At 40.1% G+C, this 22211-nt stretch overlaps 2 protein-coding genes across 4 annotated transcripts; both read right to left on the bottom strand.

The window, feature by feature from the left end:
* Positions 1 to 817: 817 nt before the first annotated feature.
* On the bottom strand, positions 818 to 17702 carry LOC146452621 (uncharacterized). Of its 3 annotated transcripts, XM_085097350.1 has the most exons (3): positions 17505 to 17702; positions 17342 to 17389; positions 818 to 4491 (listed from the first exon to the last, which is right to left on the bottom strand). In XM_085097350.1, exons 1-3 carry the CDS (start codon positions 17534 to 17536, stop codon positions 1032 to 1034), a joined length of 3540 nt encoding a protein of 1179 aa, XP_084953476.1. In that variant the 5' UTR covers positions 17537 to 17702; the 3' UTR covers positions 818 to 1031. The 3 variants fall into 3 exon arrangements, with proteins under 3 accessions (XP_084953476.1, XP_084953478.1, XP_084953477.1); XM_085097352.1 differs by lacking the exons at positions 17342 to 17389; positions 17505 to 17702 and adding an exon at positions 13237 to 13396; XM_085097351.1 differs by lacking the exons at positions 17342 to 17389; positions 17505 to 17702 and adding an exon at positions 6915 to 7321.
* Positions 17703 to 19966: 2264 nt separating this feature from the next.
* Positions 19967 to 22187, bottom strand: LOC146452622 (bolA-like protein 2). The gene is made up of 2 exons (XM_085097359.1): positions 22059 to 22187; positions 19967 to 20363 (listed from the first exon to the last, which is right to left on the bottom strand). The coding sequence occupies exons 1-2, from the start codon at positions 22182 to 22184 to the stop codon at positions 20169 to 20171; spliced, it is 321 nt and encodes a 106-aa protein (XP_084953485.1). The 5' UTR covers positions 22185 to 22187; the 3' UTR covers positions 19967 to 20168.
* Between the last annotated feature and the right edge of the window lie 24 nt (positions 22188 to 22211).

Genomic DNA, 22211 nt, shown 5'->3' on the forward strand with positions numbered 1-22211 from the left:
AAGCTCGTCACCTCCGCCGTTGGGATCACTCTGCCGTTAATATTTGCTGATCCAGGTCTACAAGTGATCCGGCACCACTCATTGGTTTGTCGCTGTGGAATTGCAGATTTTATTGTATTCGTTTGGCTATCGACCGAGAGTCGACCGCCAGCGCACCGATATAGACCATCGACCGTCAATCAATGAAAATCCACCGATAGTGAATTCCGACGGGGTTCGCCGCTCCTACGATCCGGGTAAAAAACTAAACACAGAAATAAACTCTGGTAACCAGAGTAGTATTTAACCATCGTATTTAAGTGTTTCTTGCTGTACGGCTATACGTAGCCTAGCTACGCCTTGCACCCCTTCCATGGACTCTTACTGCATAAGCTCCGTGTGGTATTTACTATAAAAGCTGTGATAGGGACCTAGTGATAATTATGCTAGGGATCCTTAGCCCTTCGTTCATGACCGAGTGCTTTTCTTACGAAAAGAACTGTCTAGTTCACCCGAGAACTATGGTCGAAGAGGGACTTTGAACCTTACGCTCACGAGAATTCAATTAGACTGCAAGCAGTCCTTTCCCGCTAAATAGTCGAGCAGGGGAAATGTAAAGAGAATCTCCGATTCTGATCGAACAAGCCATAGGGAAGCTCACTTTGCCCTATGGAAATATCCCCGAAGCATCTTCTGTTTTATCTGACATAAAGGTATATGGCCTCTTTTCTTCTCCTAACTACAGAGATGAGCGAAAAGCCCCGAGGACTTGTCTAGTTTGAAAACAAGTTAGCAGCACCTGCGTCATGTAAACCAATAATACCATGTATCGCAGATGTGTTGATTACACTGATACATTTTAATAACAAATTTTCATGATATTTACATCCTAATATATATCTTCCATCAACACCCGGAAGGCAAGTAACTGAGTTTGAAAGCAAATGATAAGAATGACATTTAGTTTTTGTAACACTGGTGAAAAAACGGCCCAAATGTGCACGGGATAGAAAATAGTCCTCACTGCTTAGCTAACTGCTTGCTGTTGTTGATTACATTATAGAACAATTTCCTCCTCTGCCGCACATGCACTTCACAGTCTTTTCATCAAGATCATCGACGCTCCGTGACAGCTCACGCCTCTGTTTCACTATTGCAGGTTCCGAGTTCAAATCAACGTCCACAAATTGCGCTTCCTCCAAGCTCGCGGCTTCCTCTACCGAACCTGCTTCGCTGTGTTTAAGTGTCAACGGTTGTCTGGCGGCTATATTTTCAAATACAAGTGCAGAAAGTTGAGGTTTGAATGACGATTTCACCACGTCATCGTGGACACTGTCCCTCGACTCTACACTTTCGTTTGATTTCCTTGTGGCGTAGAAATCTTTACCCAGAGACGATTCAATCACAAACTTTGGCTTGTCATTCTTCGATTTCGACTTTGTGGATTTCGAAGCTTCCTTAGGTTTCTTCTCTCCCTCGAACGGAGCTGTGCCAAATTTGTCTTTTTTGATGTCCTTTTTAGGTTGCTCTTTCTCCGATTTTTTCTCCTCCTCAACATGACCTTCTTTGTCTGGTTCCGCCACAAATTCTTTCTCAGGTTCCTCCGAGTCAGGACTCACTATTTTTCGTTGACGACTTCGCGATCGCCTGGCATGCTGGGCGTATTCACCCAGAGTATCGATACCAGGCCCATCCGCGCTTTTCGGCGTTCCTATATCGGTTCTTTCTTCAGTCTCGCTGTCACCAGATCTCTCTGTTGGAATATCAATTTTTAAGCCTGGGGAAACAGCTTTGTTTACTACTGGTTTTGTTTCTTCCTTCTCCTCGGTAATTTTTGCAGTGTCTCTTGGGACAGTTTGCTTTTTATCGACCGTATCTTCTTTAACAGTTTCGCCAAATTCCAAATCCACTTTTGGCGGCGGTTTCTGCTGCACTTGTGGTTCTTTAGCTGTTTGATTTCCGCTCTCGGCCGGTTGCAGGACAATGTCGTCAATGTTAACCTTTTCCCTGATATTTTTATTGTCATCTTTCTCTGTAAACAGCTTCAAATCCTCCAACTCAGGTTGGTTTTCTTTGTTGATATCGGGAGCATAGCTCTTCAAAACCTCACAGATTAAATCCTCGGCTTCTTTGGAATCCAACATCGCGAGTCCCTTCGCGCGTTTTTCCTCTTCCAGTTTCTCGATTTCCCTTTCTTGCCTCAAAAATTCATCATCATCGTTATCATCATCATCATTGTCATCTATACCTCCTCTATCAATCACCTCCACCTCTATCGGCTCATCTCGTAGTATTTGCTCCATTCTCTTAGCCTCAGAGAAAATGTATTTGTCCAAGGGCGACTCAGCAGCATCCTTACGTATTGGAGTGCTGGGGGGCGTGGCCGGTTCAGCGGGGCTAGATGACTCCTTCTCCATGGAACGCTGTCTCCCTCCCAGCGTTGGTATTGCCTGTTTAGGCTTGGAACCGGCTTGCTCGTTTCCATTAGTTATATTTGACTTCGGCATTGATGCAAGTTTAGGGATTTTGTTCTTGGTTTCTACAGGAGAGGATATTCCTGTTTGTACAGTCTCTGAATTTGAAACTTTACGAGCAGATTTTTCGCCTGGATATCCGGGAATTCTGCTCCCTTGCGCCGACTCTCCTGGTTTTGGGATCCCACTAGTCTTAGGAGCAATTGGTAATGAGCTCGGCGGAGACTTGGTTGGAGTCTTGGACCCTCCAGGAGTAGGTAACTTCGACTCGACGGCCTTACTTGAGGGCGTGGTTGGAATCGTTGGAATGCGTGACTGGTTCACAACTGGTCCATCTGGCTCCGTGACGTTAGACCCTCCAGGGGTTAGCAATTTGGACTCAGGTGCCTTGTTTGCAGGTGTTGTGGGGTGTGTTGGAATGCATGACTGGTTAGAAGCAGGTTCGTCCTGTTTTGGAGTTGCTTTGGTGAACGACGGGATCCTGCTGATTCCCAATGGGATACCAGTCCCCTGCTGGGCGGGAACTGCTCCGGGGATTTTACTCTTGGTAGAGTCACTCACTGGAGATTGTACCTCCGCTGTGCCGTTCTTTTTCGATGGCTCCTCATTCTGGCTTTCTTTTCTTGTCACTGAAGGGATTTTAGATTTGGGAATAGATGATTTGCCAAACGATGGTATTTTGCTGAGTTGTTTGGCTGGTTCGTGTCTGTTTGCGGTAGGATCCTTATTTTCTTTGGCCGAATCAGGTCTGTTTTGTGAAAGCGTCGAGGATGCAGGTATCTTGCTTGTAGGCTTTTCTTTCTGTGAGGCGCTCTCTCTACGACCTGTCGTGGGGATTTGAGATCTCTTCACCGCCTCTTGCCCTTTATCACCTTTATTTTTAGATGGAATTTTACTCTTGGGCGGTGTGCGCTCTTCGCTCCCATTTTGTTTCGCGATGGAGGGGATACGAGAAACGTGCGACTCTGGCTTTTCAGCGTTCGCTGGCGAACGAGCGAGTGACGGAATCTTGGACATCTCGCTACTGCTTCCTGAGCGAGAACGACTTCCTTCGATTGAACTTTTTGAGGGCGATTTAGACAAAGTATTTGAAGTCAAACTTCTGTTACTAGACGATCTACTTATGTCACCTACTGACTGCTCGTTACTCACAATTGGCGAGTTAGTTCTTGATTGGCCTCTCGGTCGAGCTACGTCACTTTTTTCCCGTCTTACACCTGGCAAGCCGCGGTGTTTGGTGACGTCACTACCTTCACGCTGAAGACCAGCCGGTGAATGTGAGCGCGGGCTCGCTGTACTATTGTCTTGTTTAAGACTAGAGGAGGAGTTTGATCGCGCGGGCCTCGGGATTGCAGAAACGGGTGATTGCGTGCGATGCGGTCTGACGATGTCACTTTTTTCGCGGCGGAGGTTACCGTTTTTCACGGTATCCTGAGAAAGCCGGTTTGGAGCACCAACTAGCGGTCTAGATTCACCTGGCCTTCTCGGTGCGGTAAAGCTAGCGCTTCTTCTCGGCCGAACTGGCTGCTTGCTCTGGGGATTGTCCTGTTTTGCAGCGCCTTGATTCGAGGCCCTGTTGACAGGCTTTACGATGCGGGGTTTGTTCTGAGCCTGCGCACTGTTGTTGACTTGTATAAACAGCGGGTATCGGTTAGACGGATCGTCTGATTCTTGGGAAAGGTCCGGCAAAGGGAAAACGATATCACCGGCTTGATCTGTACTATCACTTCCTTCCGATCCGGGGGATAATGGAGCTTGAAATTCGGAATCTCCGTTACAAGTCACACCGTTCAGATGTTCACTTTCGCTCTCGCTATGTTTTCTTAGCTGGCTGAAATCTCCTGACTTGCGTCTCAAATTGGGCCTTTTTCTGAGTCCTACATCACTGTGGCTCCTTTTGACCTTCCTTGGTTGCGGGGCTTTTTTGACTGGGGCTGGTCTAAACTGGGGCTTGGTCTCTGCTGGTGTGAGGCCAAAGCTTGGTCCGGCACCAAAGATGGCGGAAGCGTTGCGATTTCTGCACGACGGGTCAGGAAGCCTGGAAACGAAATATAGAAAATTAGAAGGAGAAGGAATAAGCAAGCGCGGGAATAATCTTTGACTGGATCTGACTGACAGTGAAGACGGGCACGTTCGATTTGAATCCTACGTAACCAGGCAGTTCTTTCGCGCACGCGCGCGCGCACTCGCGCGGTTATCGCGGCTAACTGTTTATGAAAACGCGAAATAGAAACCTTAGGGTTACGGAAAGGGTTAATAATTGAGCTGAACTAACTTAAATCCAAACCAGGTGAGTTATTCCTTTAAATTCACTGAAATTGAAAGCTTCATCTGTTGTTTTCTTTGGGTTTAGAGCATAAATAAAGTAACAAAACACTTGAAAACCCAGCTGCAAAAATGTTTATTTGGATTTTAAGACCCGTCCTTCACAAATGTCACCAAATTCTTATGGTCAGATTACAATGTGCTTCTAAAAACAACAAAGCGTGCTAGCGGAACAAGATCGCATAGATTCTCCGATGTGATGTTTCATGGCAAAACTTTTGAAGAAGAAGAAGAGCTTTGAGCTAAGATCTATAATTTATACAACATAGCGGGAACTAGCAAACTGGATCAGAAAGCAAAAAAGACTCAAGCTGTTCATGTTTTTGTTATGAAAACATACCCATCGTTTGTGTTCCATTCTCAAACAAGTTTTACAGTCGGATTACTATAGTAAACACAGTCAGTGTTTACGCAGTTGAGTAATCTCGTGCATTGCTGCTTCGCTAGGCAAACCAGCGTTTAGCCCGCTTCTTTTTGGAAGACAACAGTTTTAAATGAATTTCTCTAATTGGAGCTCCCACGAGGCCCTTTAGTTTAGAGGTAATTGATTTTAAGGGTGATATTGAATAGAAAGCACGTGGAAAAATCCTTTAATTAAGTTGATAATAGTTCCCTACCAATACGCGGTAAAACACAAAAAACAATACCAATTTAAGCGCACAAAAGACAAACTTTGCTAGTGAATAATGACCCACTGTACAAAGGAACAATGATCAAAGCTTGCAAACGAACCCGACGCGATACAAATCCATCAATTTCACTTGTGACCGTGTATAATTTTGTACATTTGCATAATGCGTGTTATTTCAAATAATTTTGCAACAAAAACCAGCGGTGAAAATTGTTTCGACCATAAAATGGCACGTGCCATGAAACTTATAACTCTTTTGCATGTAACCGCAAAACAAAAGAGAAAAAAAAAACCAACGAGGCTGAACTCCAAAAAACTTGTTAAGGAAGTTTCTAGACATTATTTGTAAAAGGTGCTAAATTCTTATGATAATATACGTAATGGCAGAAATCATGAGATCTCAATAGATTGTTTTCTATCACTCGAGCGGGTGAAATTTAACAAACAAAAACTCACAAAGGCACTGAATTTGAGTTAACGCGAGCGAACAAAACGTAACTATTTTGGTACGAATACATTAAACTTATCTCAATTCAAAGCAATTTTTAAACACGGAATACTATAAACTTAACGAAACCTTGACCCAAGACTAATAATGCTCTTGATTTCTATTTAATAAGTGTGTCAGAAAAATCCATTTGAGAAAATTAGTAGAAAAATTCAGTATTTTAAAGACAGTTAATGCGCTACGTGCGAAATGTTTACCGGAAAAATAAAAAATTCAGACTAGAATATTCATTGGCAGAACGTAAACAATGTAAACATTCAACTCCTTTAACCGCAAATTAAAGCAACGTTCCAGTATCTCCGAATTCAAGCAAAACCTTAATTTTTAACACTTGAAGAAAGCTAAATTGTACTTACGTTCCGAAACCTGTTTAACTTATTTCCAAGCCTTCTCGAGATTGAAAGATCACAAAGCGCGAATTGGGTGATGTCAAACAATTTGCTTTCCCTGCGTGAAACAGCTTTGCTTTACGATCCTTACCCAATATTATTCTGAACGCTCATAGAGACTAAAGGTAAAACTGTCTCCTGTTTTGATAATAATAAAATCTTTCTTGGAGAACGTGACAGCCGAAATCACACGTGAAGGGCCATTTCAGATTTCAGCAGTCAAAATGTGACATGTTTTAAGCGAATATTGGACAGATGTCGACAAATGGTTTTTGTTCAACGAGAGCTTGAAACAGCCTACTTTCGCTAAATTAGGTTTTAAAATTTTCTCCAGTCAACACAACACGTCATTTAGTAATTCACCTCAAGAGTTAACTTCTTCGATACGACGAAACTGCCATTCTGGATTTAAGAAAAAACGAAATTATTGAGCAATATACCGAAGAAACAGTTTTCAAACTCTACCGGCGTATGTTTTACCTGTAACATTTAATGAACGAATTTAATTCATACTGCTGTATTTCACGATAACACCACCGATATTGTGATTTGAATTGTTGTTTTGATCGTACAATATCGAGGGTGTTTGGGAATAAAATCTTACTTACGGTTGAGAAAGCATTTCCCAGAAAGAAGCCATGTTTAGTCGAACCGTAGTGGTATCGCTTCCAGAACAATATCGACAACGAGGCTGCACCTGTGATCATCAAGTTATCTTTTTCTTTAATTTCACTCGAAACAGTCATCGAGCTGAAGGAACTGTTTCCACATTCGTTCGGCATCTAGCAAACCAAGCTTTGTAGTGGCAAAATGTCTTCGATCCAAACCATAGTATCCTTGCCGCAACAAACACACCATAACCTCAACACCCGAAGCCTTGTCATAACAAAACGGGCTGGCCAAAATTTCACGAAAGCGCGCTAAATATATTTGAATGTACAGCAAATCGGTCCTCCCGTGCGGTTTGGCTGTTAAATTTTTCTAAAAATACGGATGATAACATCCGCCTTAGAAAAGAAAGCTTATTTACATTTTCAACAGACTAGGATGTATGCCCTGCTGGTTATTTGCCAGGACCTATCAAGAGCCAACTACAAACAATAGCTCTATTTTTTGACCACTTGGGCGTAACCGGCTGTAGCGGTTACATTATTTATGAGCATAAAAATTCAGGAAAGAGTATCGACAACTGCGACATTTGCAAAACTAATCATGGAGTAACCTTCAGTGTTGACGGTAAAGAAACCTCACGGTTTGTTTTCTGCTCAAATAAATTCTCCCAATCAACGGTTGTCTTAGCTTTAAAAATCTCCTATGTAATACCCAATGTATTTTACTGGAAGATATTTTGATAAAAACCGTGACAGGTATCAAGATTTGATGCAGGTATTATAACAAGCGTACTTATGGTAACGTTTTGTAACTTGCCGTGAAAGAAATGTTTTCTTAATGTCACATGAAATAGCGATGTGCCGTCCGAATGTCGACTGTTCTGTCTTAAACGGGAATGATTTTCTCGTGAGAGGAGTACACCATTAAAGATTTTCTTAATTGCCTCTATTTGCATAAAGAAACATGAAAACATCAGTGTTACATAGCGAATTTTTGGAAGCTGAACGCGTCGCTACCCAAAGGTGAAACGGCCGACCGTAAAATATTGAATTCCCTAGAAGAACGCGGAACGAGGAAAACGTTTTGTTATAAGCGATCTACGAGCTTTTTCCGCAATAGTGTCTTGATTTGCACGTTTTTAATTACAGTTCTCTGTTTTCACTTCAAGGCCTCCTCCTTTGTATAAAGCATGAAGAACGCAGCAACCAAGACTGATTTCATTCCTTCAAGTTAACCATTCCCTTGCCCGCACTCCGCAGAAATGATTTTCATCTTTCAATTTCCCTTCAAGAACGGCACACGATGGAAAATCGTTAAATGTGCCAAACAAAAGAGAAGTGTGCAAAATACGTCACAGAATCCTGAAAGGCGCTAATGTTCTGCTACCCTATTTAACACACACAACTCGCACTAGCACTCAAAATCTTTGGCGCATTTCCGCCTATTCTCGTAGTCAATAACGCCACAAAATTCCGACATTGTCAAAAAATGTTAGCTTGGTGGAAGGTAATTGCGACTTGGGTGTCATTGTAGACAGAGATGTGGGCGATAAAACCCCTTCTTGTTTCATCCAAATAATCTTAACGCAAAGAAAACTTTTTTAGTTTGAATAGACTTGAGAACTTTATAGTCGATCAAACATTCGGTGTGAAATAAAGCACGTACCTACCCAGGCTGTCTCTAAGGTAGCAGTGAACGAACGTCCAGTTTTTCAGAGCAAAAACTTCGCACAAATCGTCGCTGTTTGGGTCGGGTCGTGAAATACAGAGGGTCAATAGTAAAGTTTTGCTGGTTGCATTCTGACAAAGACACGATTATGCAAATAAGAAGTGTTTTGCGACAAGTTATCACTAATGTGCGGAAGGACGTCACAAAATGTGCCCCTCAAGAACCAATCAGCGGTCACCTTTGGCAAGCTTTCATGACCTAGCGAGTTTTTATGTGTTTGTATTTGGTAAATAGGAGCAGGAAGTTATTATTTCTTTATTCAATAGAGTTTCGCAATATTATGCTTTCTATTCATGGTACAATATCGCAGATCGGAAAGATTATAAGCCAGACAACAGGTACAACGGGTATAAGCTTCAAGGTGTTGTTTCACAGATGCTACATGGTGACACATGTTGTAGGTGTGCACATTTCTTCACGTTCCTCTCGGCCTCTTGAATTTCTTTCGTTTTCGAGAACATGTCACCAGCTTGATATTTCGCTTTCTGTAAACCCTTCTTTCAAACACTTGATAAACAAGTTCTTCAACCCGATATCGATCGGACAAATAACAGAAACAATAGACCACGTGAGGTATTGTGCTACGGTTCGATGAATATTCGTCAATTCTAAAAATAATGGCGACCAGGAGCTGTGGCGACTCGATAGTGATTATTCGACAGTTTGATTTCTCTGTCATCTGGTGGTATTATGATTCTCAAACAAACAAGTACGACTCAAGAAAGAAGATTCTGCAGTTTTCTTGTAGAGTAAAAAGAAGATTTCTTTCGAAATTAACAAATCAAATGGATGATTGGTACAATAGTATAAGGGGGGCCTATAAGATGTAACGCTGTTATCTTTGCCAAAAAACGAAGATATACAAGAAATATAAGTATTTCCCTTTATCGAATTGTACCGGTTTTAATTCGAAAATGAAATCACATTCGGCGTCTTCTTGTCGACAATAAATCTTGGTTTCTACAAATCTCCCCTTTGAACTTGCGTTCACATGCACTCGTACTCTCCATCATCGGTCCCTCATCCTCTACCCTCCTCCCCCTTCCCCTCCCCTCCCCCTCCCCTGGCCTGGCCTGCTTGTGTGAAAACCCAGACAAAACGAAGAAAAGGTCTCTCTTGGTGTGAACGAGGCGATTTCTTCCTGTGATTTAGAGAGTTGATCTCGAAATGAATTCCACAGATTGACGGCGGAGACACAATCCGATGGCACCTGTCAATTCATCCCTGGTGTATTCCTGTCAGGTCTTCAAATGAGACACCCCTGTAACACGTGATTTCACTAAAGTTAACCTGACTGTCAATCAAAAAAGCTAAGTGAACATTCAAAGAAACGTAGAGGTTTTTCAAAATAATTAAGCTTCAAATTGAAGCAGATTTTATTTTATTTGAAACTGCCCCTGGAGGCTTTGATGATCTAGTCAGTTCAATCTATTAACATACGCGCATGCGCGCAACACGTGTCTGCTACCATGGAAGGGAAGCAGTTGATCGTTACTATTTGTTTGTTAAGTTTGTTTGTTCGTTCGTTCCACGATGTATATATCTGCTTGTTGGCTTGTCTGTCCTTCTAATGGTTGTTCTTCACGGTCAATCCCCTGATCACGTGACGCAATCCCCTGATCATGTGACTGCGTCAGATTAGTCGTGAATGAGTGAAGGGATAACATGACGTCACGTTTTACTCGGGCCAACTCTCCACGTGGTTAAATTCGCGGACAATGTTGAATTAAGTAATGGCGGCAAACTGAAGGTGGAGATTCACTTGAAATAATTAAACTTCCAGCTGGAATTACAACTTAAAATTTGGCATGGTTTGCACTTTCCTCCTATACTTTCGAATGCTAAAGATAAAAGGAAAGATAAAAATTTTGATCACAGTCGCAAGTTACAAATATAAAGTTAAGCAACAGATCGTTTTACACCCTTTTAAAGATAAATTTGTATCAAGCTTACAAAGTTTTGTCTGTCTGGATTATTCAGCTGAATATTTAAATGGTATAAAAGTTAGGGAGCGTAATCTTTTCCTCCGAAATTTCCGAGCGGCTCTTGATTTTTCGAAAATGCTAGCTGACCTTACCTCGCACTATAAACAACATATGTGCCACTCCGAAAACCAAAAGGAATTAGTTTTCCAGTGTGGTTACGACAGTTTTGCTGGGACGTGTCATTAGAGCGCTTTTCAATTGAGTGTCGAAAGTAATTTCGCGTTTGCTTTGGTTTTGCATTACTACGCTCTGTGATTGGCTAACAAAACTAGCGCCACTTTCTCAACCAATGGGAATCCAAACCAAAACTAATCGTGTTTTCGCCGCACGCGTTTTCCTGCGCTTGGCGCCAGTTACATGTATTTGCTTCGGATTCTGATTGGCTCGTTGTGTTGTTTACAACTATTGCCATTGGCCAGAGTAATTACTTTGATTTTGGTTTTACGACACTTAATTGGAAACCGTTCTAAAGAACACGCGTTAATTAAGTTTTCCTTCGCAATTTAATCCAAATTTCTCAGGTGCGTAAAACTGTAGTTTAATTTTGGGATGTTCATTTAGTTGTTACTTAGTTTACAATAATTCTTGCAGTGTTTTTGTGACCGAAGTTAAATGCAAGCATTTTCTTTTTTTTTTTTTTTGTCCAAGAAATGTAAGTCTGCGCGTGAGGTTACCCAACGTCTCCTCGAAAGTTGAAGTGGGAAAACACTTACTCTTCCTTAACCTGATTGGCTGTCTGCTTATCAATTTCCTGAGGCCAGTTGGCCTGTTTGTGTGTTTTGGCTTTCTTTATCACTTATCTTTTCAAAATACTATCTGCAACTCTCTGACGTCGAATCACAAACATGATAACCTTAAGGCGCGAAATCGTAACTTGCAGGGATTTCATTAAGTTTTGAAGTTGGGGGGCACCTATAGGAGAGTAGCTGGGCAGAAAATTACACTTGAAGTGAATTTCTTTATGTTCAGTTTGAAAGTAGGCAGGTACTGACTCTTGTGTATCCTGGTACTGGTACCCGGGTCCCGCCTTCTAATGAGAACCCTGAACTTGTAGTTTTTGGATAAGCAGATATCTCGTTAAGAATGCCGCAAAAAAAAAAAATGGCCAGCTAGCATTTTTGGAAAGCCAACAGCAGCTGCTAAATTCGGGGTATAAGATTCCCTTCCCTTAAATTCTCGGCAATTTAATTTTCAGCTGAAGTATTCAAACAGATTAAACAGAAATTTGCCTTTTCATGGCCATAAAATGATGTGGGATTGAAGGAAAGAACCTTTTTAACTGTTTTGCTTTAATTGTCTCGTTGGTAGCCCCTGGTAAAGGAGAATTCGCTTTTTAAAAAAGGCTCAAAGCCCTGGTAACTCTAACGCTTAAGCCAAGCGAGTACTCCCGCAGCAATACTGCCGAGCAGATTCCTCAGAAACGAACCGTCGGGACACATCACATGACAGAACAGGCAAGTGCCGAACCGGGAATCACACGGTAATCTACTATAATTTAAGTGTTCCTAAAGTTAGATCCAGACAAATGCGTTTTGTTTTGTTTGGCTTTGTGTGTTTTTCTTTACGGATAAACTCTGAAGACTTCATAACGATAATCGGTAGTATCAAATGAACAGGAAAATTCAAGCAGCTTACATCAAAGATATATTGGTGGCTGACCAAAGTTTGACGACCTCTTTCAACGACCATAGAAAAAAACCATGGTTACAGCAATTAACAGTATTGTTTAAAGCCATTGAAGCAAATTCCTTGGGAAGTGCCCTCTCATGGATAACTAATTTATAGAAAATTTTATAAATTTGAATCGTATTTCTACTTCAGTGCCATACTGAATCAAGCGTAACATGCTTTTAAACTGTCATATTTGAGAGCAAAAGTTTACATATTTCCAGCTTGTGAAGATGAAAATCCGGAAAGGAAATAGACCCATATAAAAAGATAGAAAAAGATTAGCGAAACAAAAGCTAAGTGCACGACTTCACTTGATACCTGTTGCTATCAGGTCTGATCAGTTATAAAAACAAAACAGAAGATCGTAAAATTATGTTAAACTAAGTTTCTCTTTCGGACGCAAAAATGTTGGAAAAGAATTAAAGAATGGCATGCATTTTAAATGTTGTGAAATCTCCAGAAACGTCAATGACCTTCTTAGTTAACGTAATGGCTATATTTGGCATCGCAAGAATGATTATGTTCTGGAAATCTTAGAAAACTATTGCGAACCAAATTAAAATAAAAAGAACGATGAATTGGATGAAATAGAAGTCGAAATTATTACATTAAAAAATCACACGTCTTTCCTTGTATTTAACAGACGTTATTTCTTGCAAACCAGAGAACGTGATCCAGCTAAAAATAAGTTACAGGAAAGGCAGTCGAACGCACGTCCAGTAACCGCCGCTTAAAACCTCGTTTAAACAGAGAAAACACAGAAATCGATCCGGAGCGCGTGATAAAATATGATGATTGAAAATGAAGTGGTTTCGAATGTGGACTGTAAAATGAAATGAACCAAGCTGCGTTGAATGATTGCAGACTTATAAGTAGGGTTGTAAGGATTACAGAATAGACATAAAATACAAATAATGAAATATACTGTACCAACCTTGGCTCTCTTTCACCGAAAAACGCGAGCATCGCCGAAACCTCACAGAACGACACAACGTAACAACCTACTGACCAAAATTTCGGCTATCGCGTCCTCAATCGGCACATCGCGGGAGAATATTTCAGCCACAAATGCTCGCCACAGAATGAAAAGGTTCGGAAATAAACACACAATGGTTGAACCACACTTCAGGTGATCGACTGTAAAACGATATTAGTACATTACTTGTCAATCATCGGACGAGTGCATTTATTATGGTCGATTGCAGACATGTTCAACAATAGGTTGCAACGAGGCAATAGTTTTCAAGTGCTCATAACCAAGTTCTGCTTAAAAAAAAGACGTCATCGAATTCTTTTTTTGGTTTTTCATTTTGTGTTAATTAATTAAGTGAACGTGACTCAAAAGCCAAGTCGCCCACAAAGAGAGGATTCCGGATTTTCCTTAATTTAAGAAGGTGTGTCAATAGGTGTTGTGCACAACCGTTCTTCACTAGAAGTTAGGGGACAGATTGCAAATTAAAAGGATTAAAGACAAGTACTTGCGCAATTCTGGATTACCGATAAGCTCCTCAGAGCATTTACTGAAATTTCAATAATTACAACAACATCTTTCATTTTGTGTATCAAATGTGTGCAAGTCTAATATAAAAGCCTTTTTATTGCAATAGAGTTAATCTTGTTCAGCCACTTAACCGCTTGGAATTTTGCCTGTCGAGTCGAATCAGAAAATTTCCGGGATTTAAACTAAAAATCCTTTTATCTAATTATACTTAAGCATGCAGACCGGCGGAATTATTTTCAGCGAAAAACGGATTAATTATGATACTGATCGGCTGCACTCTTGTGTGTGATTCTAGACATTCTAAGCTCGTTATAAAATTGCTTGGTGAGACGAAAGCCAAAGAGATTTTCAAAGAGCTGAATCCAGTCTCTCCCCCCCCCCTCCCCTCCCCTCGTAAAGTCTGCTCAGAACAAGGGTACCTCCCGACTCGATTCCGTGATGATTTGCTGGGCGGGAGTCGAGATAAGGATCCGAGAGTTCAAGCTATCGTGTAATCATGATATTAAGCCTCTCTTGGCCAAGACTTAGAATCTTCCTCCACGGAGGGTTTGTCAGCAAATGAAGTGTGAAAATTGTAAAATATGTCGCAGATTATTCCGGTAAGGGCTGTGTTTATAAGCCTCAGGCAAAATCAGGACAGGCGGCCACTTACAAGCTTACCACGACAGGAAAGGCACGCAGATACGACATGGGTCACTTGAGACTCAAGACAGATTATAAGAAAATGCATAAGTGATCAAAGCATTCAGGGTATAAATAACCCTTAAACACTAGAATAAAACTATTCGGACAAGTAACTCATGTGACGTTCTCTTACCAAAAAATCTTGGTCCTTTAACATTATTACTGAGCGCCAGTTTTTCCACGCATGCCGGAACCAGTAGATTGGATGTATTTTTTAAACTAAATGAGTGGCTCTTTCATCCTCTGTTTCCAGGTTGAATTGGAATTAAGGAATCAAAAACCACCGGAGATGGTTAGGGACGAGAACCAACAACAGACCAGGAATCGAACCCGAGCCACATTGGTGGGAGGCGAGTGCTTTCACCACTGCTCCCCGAACCGGCTATTGTTGGTTACGTTCACTAGATTTTCGATTTTGCGTCATTTTTGCGTTCATAAAACTTTTCTTATCAAATTACAGTCAATATCATGAACCCTGCTCACAAAATTGTATTTTGTATCATTTTGATCGAATGTTGAAATTTTCACTGCAGATAACTCTTACATTTTTACGAAACGTTGACTTTGCAAGGCCCCTTTATTTAGTTTTCAGAATTTTGGATCGATATTAAAATAACTTATCATAATAAAAGGTTTAAAAAAAATAAGAAGTACATTCAAAACACTCTTGGTCAGTCTTCTTCTTCGCTTCTTTTTCTGTCGTGATCGTGTAAGCACAGAGACGTCGGAAATATTCATAATATGCACTTTTTAAGTTAAAAGGAAACATTTACAGTTTTGATTTTCTGCAAGTGCTGTTTTGAAAATCGTTTCACTGCAACGTGATTTGAATGTTAAAAGAATTTCATTATTGATGACCATACTCCGCTGTTTTTGATGGATGCTTAGCAACTAAAAGGTTCAAACAATATCTTAAATCATAATTTAATCGTCGCAATACTGCTCCTTAAACAACAATGAAATCAGAACTGACAACAACTGCAATTTTTCCCATTATTTTAAGTTGACGATATAAAAAGAGTGATTTTAGATATTTCCGTTTTGTTTGATTTCTTGTTCAGTTGAAATGGTTTTTCGGAAAATTTCAACATCTTCCTGACAAGGAACGTTAGGGGAGAAAAGAGTGTGTTGAACAGCCTTCAAGTTAGGTATATATATTGAATGATTTATTCCACTAAACACAAAAGACGTTTCTAGTGTCCTTGCGACAATGACATCGACTTGTATTATCAAATAGGAATCTCGAGTTTTCCCAGCATATATCAGCAATATAATAAGTTGGGATTTTCATAACAAAGACCCCTTGCGGTCTTGCCAGTAAAAATACAACAGTATATGTTCTTTAGTTCTTCCTTTTTTCAAAATGTAGAACTAAAAATGTTTGGAAGCCCTTACTCATTTTAAATATCTGAGCCGAAAACGTGGTTTTCTCCTTAGATGAAAACTTCTATCTGATGAAGGGTGTTATAACTTGCAATTTAGTCGACGGAAAGCGGTGACTAGCTTGACTCCTTGTGTTCCGAATTTTAATAAATCTGTTGATTAATCAAGTGTGCAGTGTAGTTTCCAATGCCTGAAAGGCGCTGTGACTATTTTCCTCAACTCAAAAACTGAGATCTTCAGTAACTGTTCGATTTTAGAACGTACAGTTGTTACACGAGTTCCTACTCTCCTTCGTAACACTGAGCTACAATGCATAAGCCATGAATCAATCAGTTGTACAACTTACACCAGTCATGAATACTGCTCTTACGAACGCCTCGCTGGTCCTATTTTAATAAAAATCAGGGTTGAAAGGATTGTTTTTGAGATTTCAAATAAGTTCAGTATTAATTCGCAGCAAGAGAGCCCGACCCAGTGAAAATAAAATGCTAACGATTCTCATCTCATCTCGGAAAAGATCTTGGAGAAGGCTTGATAAAATAAACGGCAGAAGAGGAATTTATCAGTTAAACGGTAAAAGTAAACAGGAATTAAAGAAACTGATATGATAAAATCATTCCTCTGTCAACTGTAATGTTTAGCGTCTTGCAACTTCAATTTTATTGGAATAAAATATTGAAATTCAGCCTTGACAATCAAGTAAAAGTGAATAAATAATTGCACAATAACAAACCAGTGATGCGGTTGTGCATTGAAGAAAAAATACACTTTTATCCTTACAGAATTAGAAAAACTGATGTTCCATTCAGCTTTTATGAAAAACCCGAGTCCGGCAACAGCCGTCGATATATTTCTACTTGATCATGTATTTCTACTTGATCATGTATAATGCCGGACTACGAGCTACATCTTGTTTGGGCGAGTAGCGACAGAGATAAATTTCATCAGTATTTATGAATCAACGCCGGTGAATTTCTCAAAATATTCTGACCGGTCGAGTCAAAGAAACAAATTACGTGTTATTATAACATAATATGCTGGAAAAGTAGTAAAATATATTTTTTAAGCCACGATATCGGCGCGGTCTGTAGAATGTTGTGTCGAACTCACGAAGCACAATAAAGCAAGTGAATATGGCATTAATGATCTCGTAAGTCTCTCTTGAAAGCTTTACGGCAACGCAATTTTAACGCGGGAAATTGGATCCCCGCTTTTGTCTACAAAAAGGAAACGTTTTGGCAATAGCAACTTTTTATATAAACGCAAAATGTAAAAAAGGGGCTTCCTAAGACAAATTTCTTCAAATTCAAACGCCTTACTCTAAACGGATGTTTTAAACACCTGTCAGTCTTTCAAATGCAGTCAACGTTGCCGCAAACAATATCCGTGAAACCCACGCCCAACATCGCTGAACGGGAATTGATTGAGTACAAGCTTTATAAGTGGAATGAACCTACTAAGGTGTACTTACAAAACAGGATCTCTTGTGTTGGCGGGTTCTCTCGTCACATCCAAAATTCTGCGAACGTGAAAGGTTAAAGTATGACTAACACGAGTTCTTTCGAACAATGCGACACTCCTATCTACCAATGGTGATTTTGTATTCAGATGAGACCAATAAAGGCAATGTTTACCTCTGGCGTTCCTTAAGCCGTAAGCTTTCCATAGCGTTCTAGTAGCTTCGAGAAATCCTGACGTCGTTTTCAACTCGTCTTTTTACAAAACCTCGCAGTTTTATGAACCGGAAAACGTAATTTTTCCTCGACCATGTTGAACGCGCCTGGCAAAAACAAAAATTAAGTAATAAACTTAGATTACTTCAGACAAGCCAAAACGATCGAGACAGGTGAAAGAGGAATCGATGGTAAAATTTATGCCAAATTTCTGTTAGCGTCTTCTTGATTTACGCCAAACTCTTTGACGTGATTGGGTAAGGAAGCTAAAAGGTTAATGTGTATTGTATTCAAATCAAAAAATTAATGACAAAATCTACATCAGTTGGCGTATGTTTTCTGGAAAGCGCGACTTCCATTTTAAGGGTAGGAAACTGATGTAATTGACTTTGAATTGATAAACTTATCATGTTTTCCTCGGGCTAATGTTTTTTTAAAATAATCTCAGATTGTATAAATTATTAAAAAATAGAAGCCTTTTCAACTCGAAATATATATTACCCCAAGCGAGTACACGTCGTCGATAAGATGTTACATTAATACTGACTTTCGAGAATTTGACGTTGTATCAAGGTAATTTCTTAGTGCTGTCATCTAACTGACCGGGGAAATGCGAGGTTGATCGCTCTGTTGAAAATCGATCACGAATTCAGTTCCACTGTACCCGTTCTTGTTTTTATGTTTGAAACAAAAACAACAATATGTTTTAGAAAATAGAAAACAAACATTTCTCGTGTTTATCTGGAAAGAACTATATTTCCACAAGAGCCCATGACCCTAATTTCTGCCAACCAGAATGTGGTGAGTTCAGAAAAAAGTAACTCGTAGGGGAGGGTGGGAAGTGTGCAAAACATCCCCCACCCTACGCGTCTTTCCAAGGTTTTCTGAACTAAACATTCCTGCTTTGTGGTAAAGTTTCTAAGTGATTTGCTATTTTTACAGTCAATCTTCATCACACGTGACCAGTATTTTTGAAAATTTACATAGTCTTGAATATCGCCAGCAAGATTTCAGAGTTCTCGTAGAAATTTCCCTAGTTTATTGACGGTATAAAGTTATGAATTTTTCTTTAGATTACAGCACAAGTATTTTAAAAATCGCAATTGCTTCCCAAGTATTTTGCTCTTTTTTCCGTTTATGGGTCTTTTGCGGAAAGCCTTCCTAGAGAAAGGATTCCATTCAAATGCCGGACATTACAAAGAAGAATTCGAATGACCAGTATTTCTGAGACTGAAATGAACTTGCGTGACATAGGGTGGATTTTCTGGTTAGACTTTGAACGTTTATGTTTTTAGTAGTAAACAACGCCCCAAACTTTGTGACTTTTTCCAAAATTTGTGTTCATTGAATATGTTGCCATGGCAACCAAATTTTGACAGGCAGGTCTTTCAGAAATTGGAATATCATTCCCTGTGTCTCACCCTATTAATATCCATCTTGTTGCCATTTTTCAAAAGTTCGTGTTAATTTTATGTAAAAGCACCCTTTAATCCAGTCACTTTAACAAAGCAGTCAGATTTTTGTGCATTGACTTCCAGGGGTCACTGTGTGATAGGGCAATAAGAAATCATGGAATAACAGGCACCTGGCAAACCAAGATATTGTTTTCATTGGTTAAACATGGATGCTAAGCTCCACAAAACATGTCCAAGGCAAAATCAGTTATTATCCAAAATATTAAACAATCCAGGAATTGAAATAAGTATAAACAATTAGTGTAACATTATTACGCGGGATGCCCTGAGGGGGCATACCGTGTCTAAAAACGGGTCGATTTCTTTTTTTTTTTTTTTTTTTTCTTTTTTCTTCCTCGTAGCTACAAATCGGTACATTAATTTATTCATTAAACTCTCCCCTCTCCTACTCGGGATGTATTGTTATGATTGTCTTCAACAACAGCAGGCCAATCAAAATCCATTCTTGTCGCTTATATCGCTAGGGAGGGGACCCACTCACCCTTACCTGTGTGACGTTAACGCATCATTTGATTTCTTCATAAAAACTGCATTACATTGTGGCGCCATATTGTTTATAACATATTCTGGACTCAAGTGTGCCGTTTTCAAACAGCAATTTTACCATTTTGAAGAGGCAAATCGAAAGAATAACTTCTAAGGAGCACTCGACATTTAAAACGGTGGAAATTGGTGAGTTCGTGGCGAAGGAATCGTGCTTTGTTTGACAGTCTTAGACGAAGACGCGAGACTAAAAAGAGGTCATTGAAAAGCTTACATTATCGTAATGGAATTTTACAGATTTCCGGTAATAGTCTGAGTCGCGTAACACAAGGTAAACAACGTAACGCGATCGTCGTGACTCAAACTATTCCATTAGCAAGGATAGTTTTATCAATCGGCGAAGCATACAGTTGGAATAAATGAATCAGCCCCAGCATCACGCGTAATGCCAGTGTAGCAGGCATCTTGTTTTACCAAAAACAACAATTTAATTTCCTTTTAAACATAGCTTGTTATGCCAGGAATGAGTCTCTGGTATATTTCATCTGTACCATATTAGGCAAGCAGCTAGCAGTTCATCATTATTACACAACTACTGTCAAAAGGTGAAAGGTTTCCTCTGCCCACACCATATAAGCTAGTTTCTTGATCCATTCTTGAATTTACATTATGTGGCCTTCTGTTTCTCCCACTGTGCAGGTTTCATTGTTTTAATGGTTATCGCATGGATGGTTTTCAGTTCCTCAACTAAGCAATCGTTCACCATCCTGTGCTGGGCTAAAAGTGGCTTCCCTTCAAATTTGTCAGAAACAATGACTACAGAGAACTTTGCACCACAGCCATCAGAGAGATCAACCACTTCCTGAAGAGAGGAAAGATTCCATAAGTAACTTCACATAAACTGACCATTATTTTAAATTGGGGCGAATCTGGTGTGAAAGACAGTGTGTGTATGGGAAATTATCCAGTGACAAACAATTTCTGTACAAATTGATTTTGGAGAAACTCAAACCTCCCATGTATTTCATGTATTCATTTTTAGGGGATTCCCCTGAAAACGACTGCATGCGAGGCTAGAGAAACTCAAACTCTGGGTCAATTAGCATTATAAGGCTTATTGGAGAGGAGATTTAACCCTTTCACCCCTAACATCAAAGAACAAATTCTCCTATCTTGTCCCCATACTTGTCTTATAAAGGTACTAAGGAGAAGTTATTAAAATATCAAAATGTATGCAATTATGCATACAGTTTGCGACTCAAACTCTATTCATGCTCGTTCTTTGTGTAAGAGGGTTAGTATGACAGCAATGCATGTATAATTTTACAATAACTGTCCAAATTCCCGCATGCTGATTGGCTCGTAGCTATTGTCTATAAGAGTACAGACAATAAAAATAACGTCAGATGTAACGCACACGCTTTTTCAACGAAAAAATAGTCAATTCCGCTCGTACTTTTTCCATGTTGTTGTAAAAAACAAATCGACGGCAGTTTTCTATGGTCTATACTCTTATAGACCATAAAATGACGCCATAAAATGTCCAAAACTTGGCAGTGGAACCACGAGCCGCAGTTTTGAACATTTTTTGATGTCATTTTATGGTCTATAAGAGTATAGACCATAGAAAACTGCCATCGATTTGTTAAATAGCTGTGTGGAAATCTTTCCCAATATTGTGTGGCCATATACATTGTGAGGCCCAGTATTGTGAGGTGATTGGCACGAGGCCATCAAATGCCCGAGTGTAGACTAAGGCCCGATCCCCGGGTAGGAAAATGCCCGGGGGGGGGGGGGGGGGGCGGATGGGGCACTGTTGATGCATTGATGCATTACCCCATTGATGCATTACTCCAGATTAATTGGTGGTTTTCACCTCACACATCGTCACGCAAGTAAAAAAATTAAATCCTCAACCATTCAATAGATAAAGTCAAGAAATTGATATTTTGGAGAAGAGTGATACGTAAACACCGTGTGAAAGCCACGGGGCTGTGCGATATCTCATAATCGAGTTATTCGAGAAAATGTACCACGGAAAATTACAGAGTTTAGTATGGGACGCCATGTTGGTGGACACCAACATAGCCACCAACATGGCGGCCGGAAACCAGCAAAAACATCTGGAGTTCACTTTGGCTATTTCAAAGCCTTTCTTCTCCCTGCTGAACTTTCACACATTGACATAGACGTTTCTACTACATGTTAGCTGATCAGACCTAAAAAAAATCGAGGCAAATCGATGTTTTCATGTACGTGACATGTTTAGAGCAGCTGAATCCTTCTGTCACGCAGTACGCAAAAATCTAAAATTCAAACTGCTCTATTTTCAAAACGAAGAATGCTATCCTGCTGAAAACAAGCAAGCCGATTGGAATTTATATTTTCTTTTATGTGATGAAGATAAAAACCCAAAATTGCGTTTTGTTATGAATTTCAGTTTTTTATGACGTCACGTGAAAACCAAGAATTGGCGTATTAAACAGTTAAAGTACCCGATTGTGAAATACAGATCGTCAGAGAGGGCTTTAAAGAGTACTAGGCCAGTTGATCTTACCAAATGGATAGGGTTTAACTCCTTTTGAAGCTTTTCCTGGAGATATTCGCTCGTGTATTGGCTCATGCTTCCGTCTTTGTCTTGATCTTTCGATGGAAGAGAGGACACTGGGAACGAATGAAGCATGATTTCCGTGTAGGCGTAAGTGAAGAA

Source organism: Pavona decussata, unplaced genomic scaffold, assembly GCF_977016875.1.
Source record: "Pavona decussata unplaced genomic scaffold, jaPavDecu1.1 SCAFFOLD_366, whole genome shotgun sequence".
NCBI lineage: Eukaryota > Metazoa > Cnidaria > Anthozoa > Scleractinia > Agariciidae > Pavona > Pavona decussata.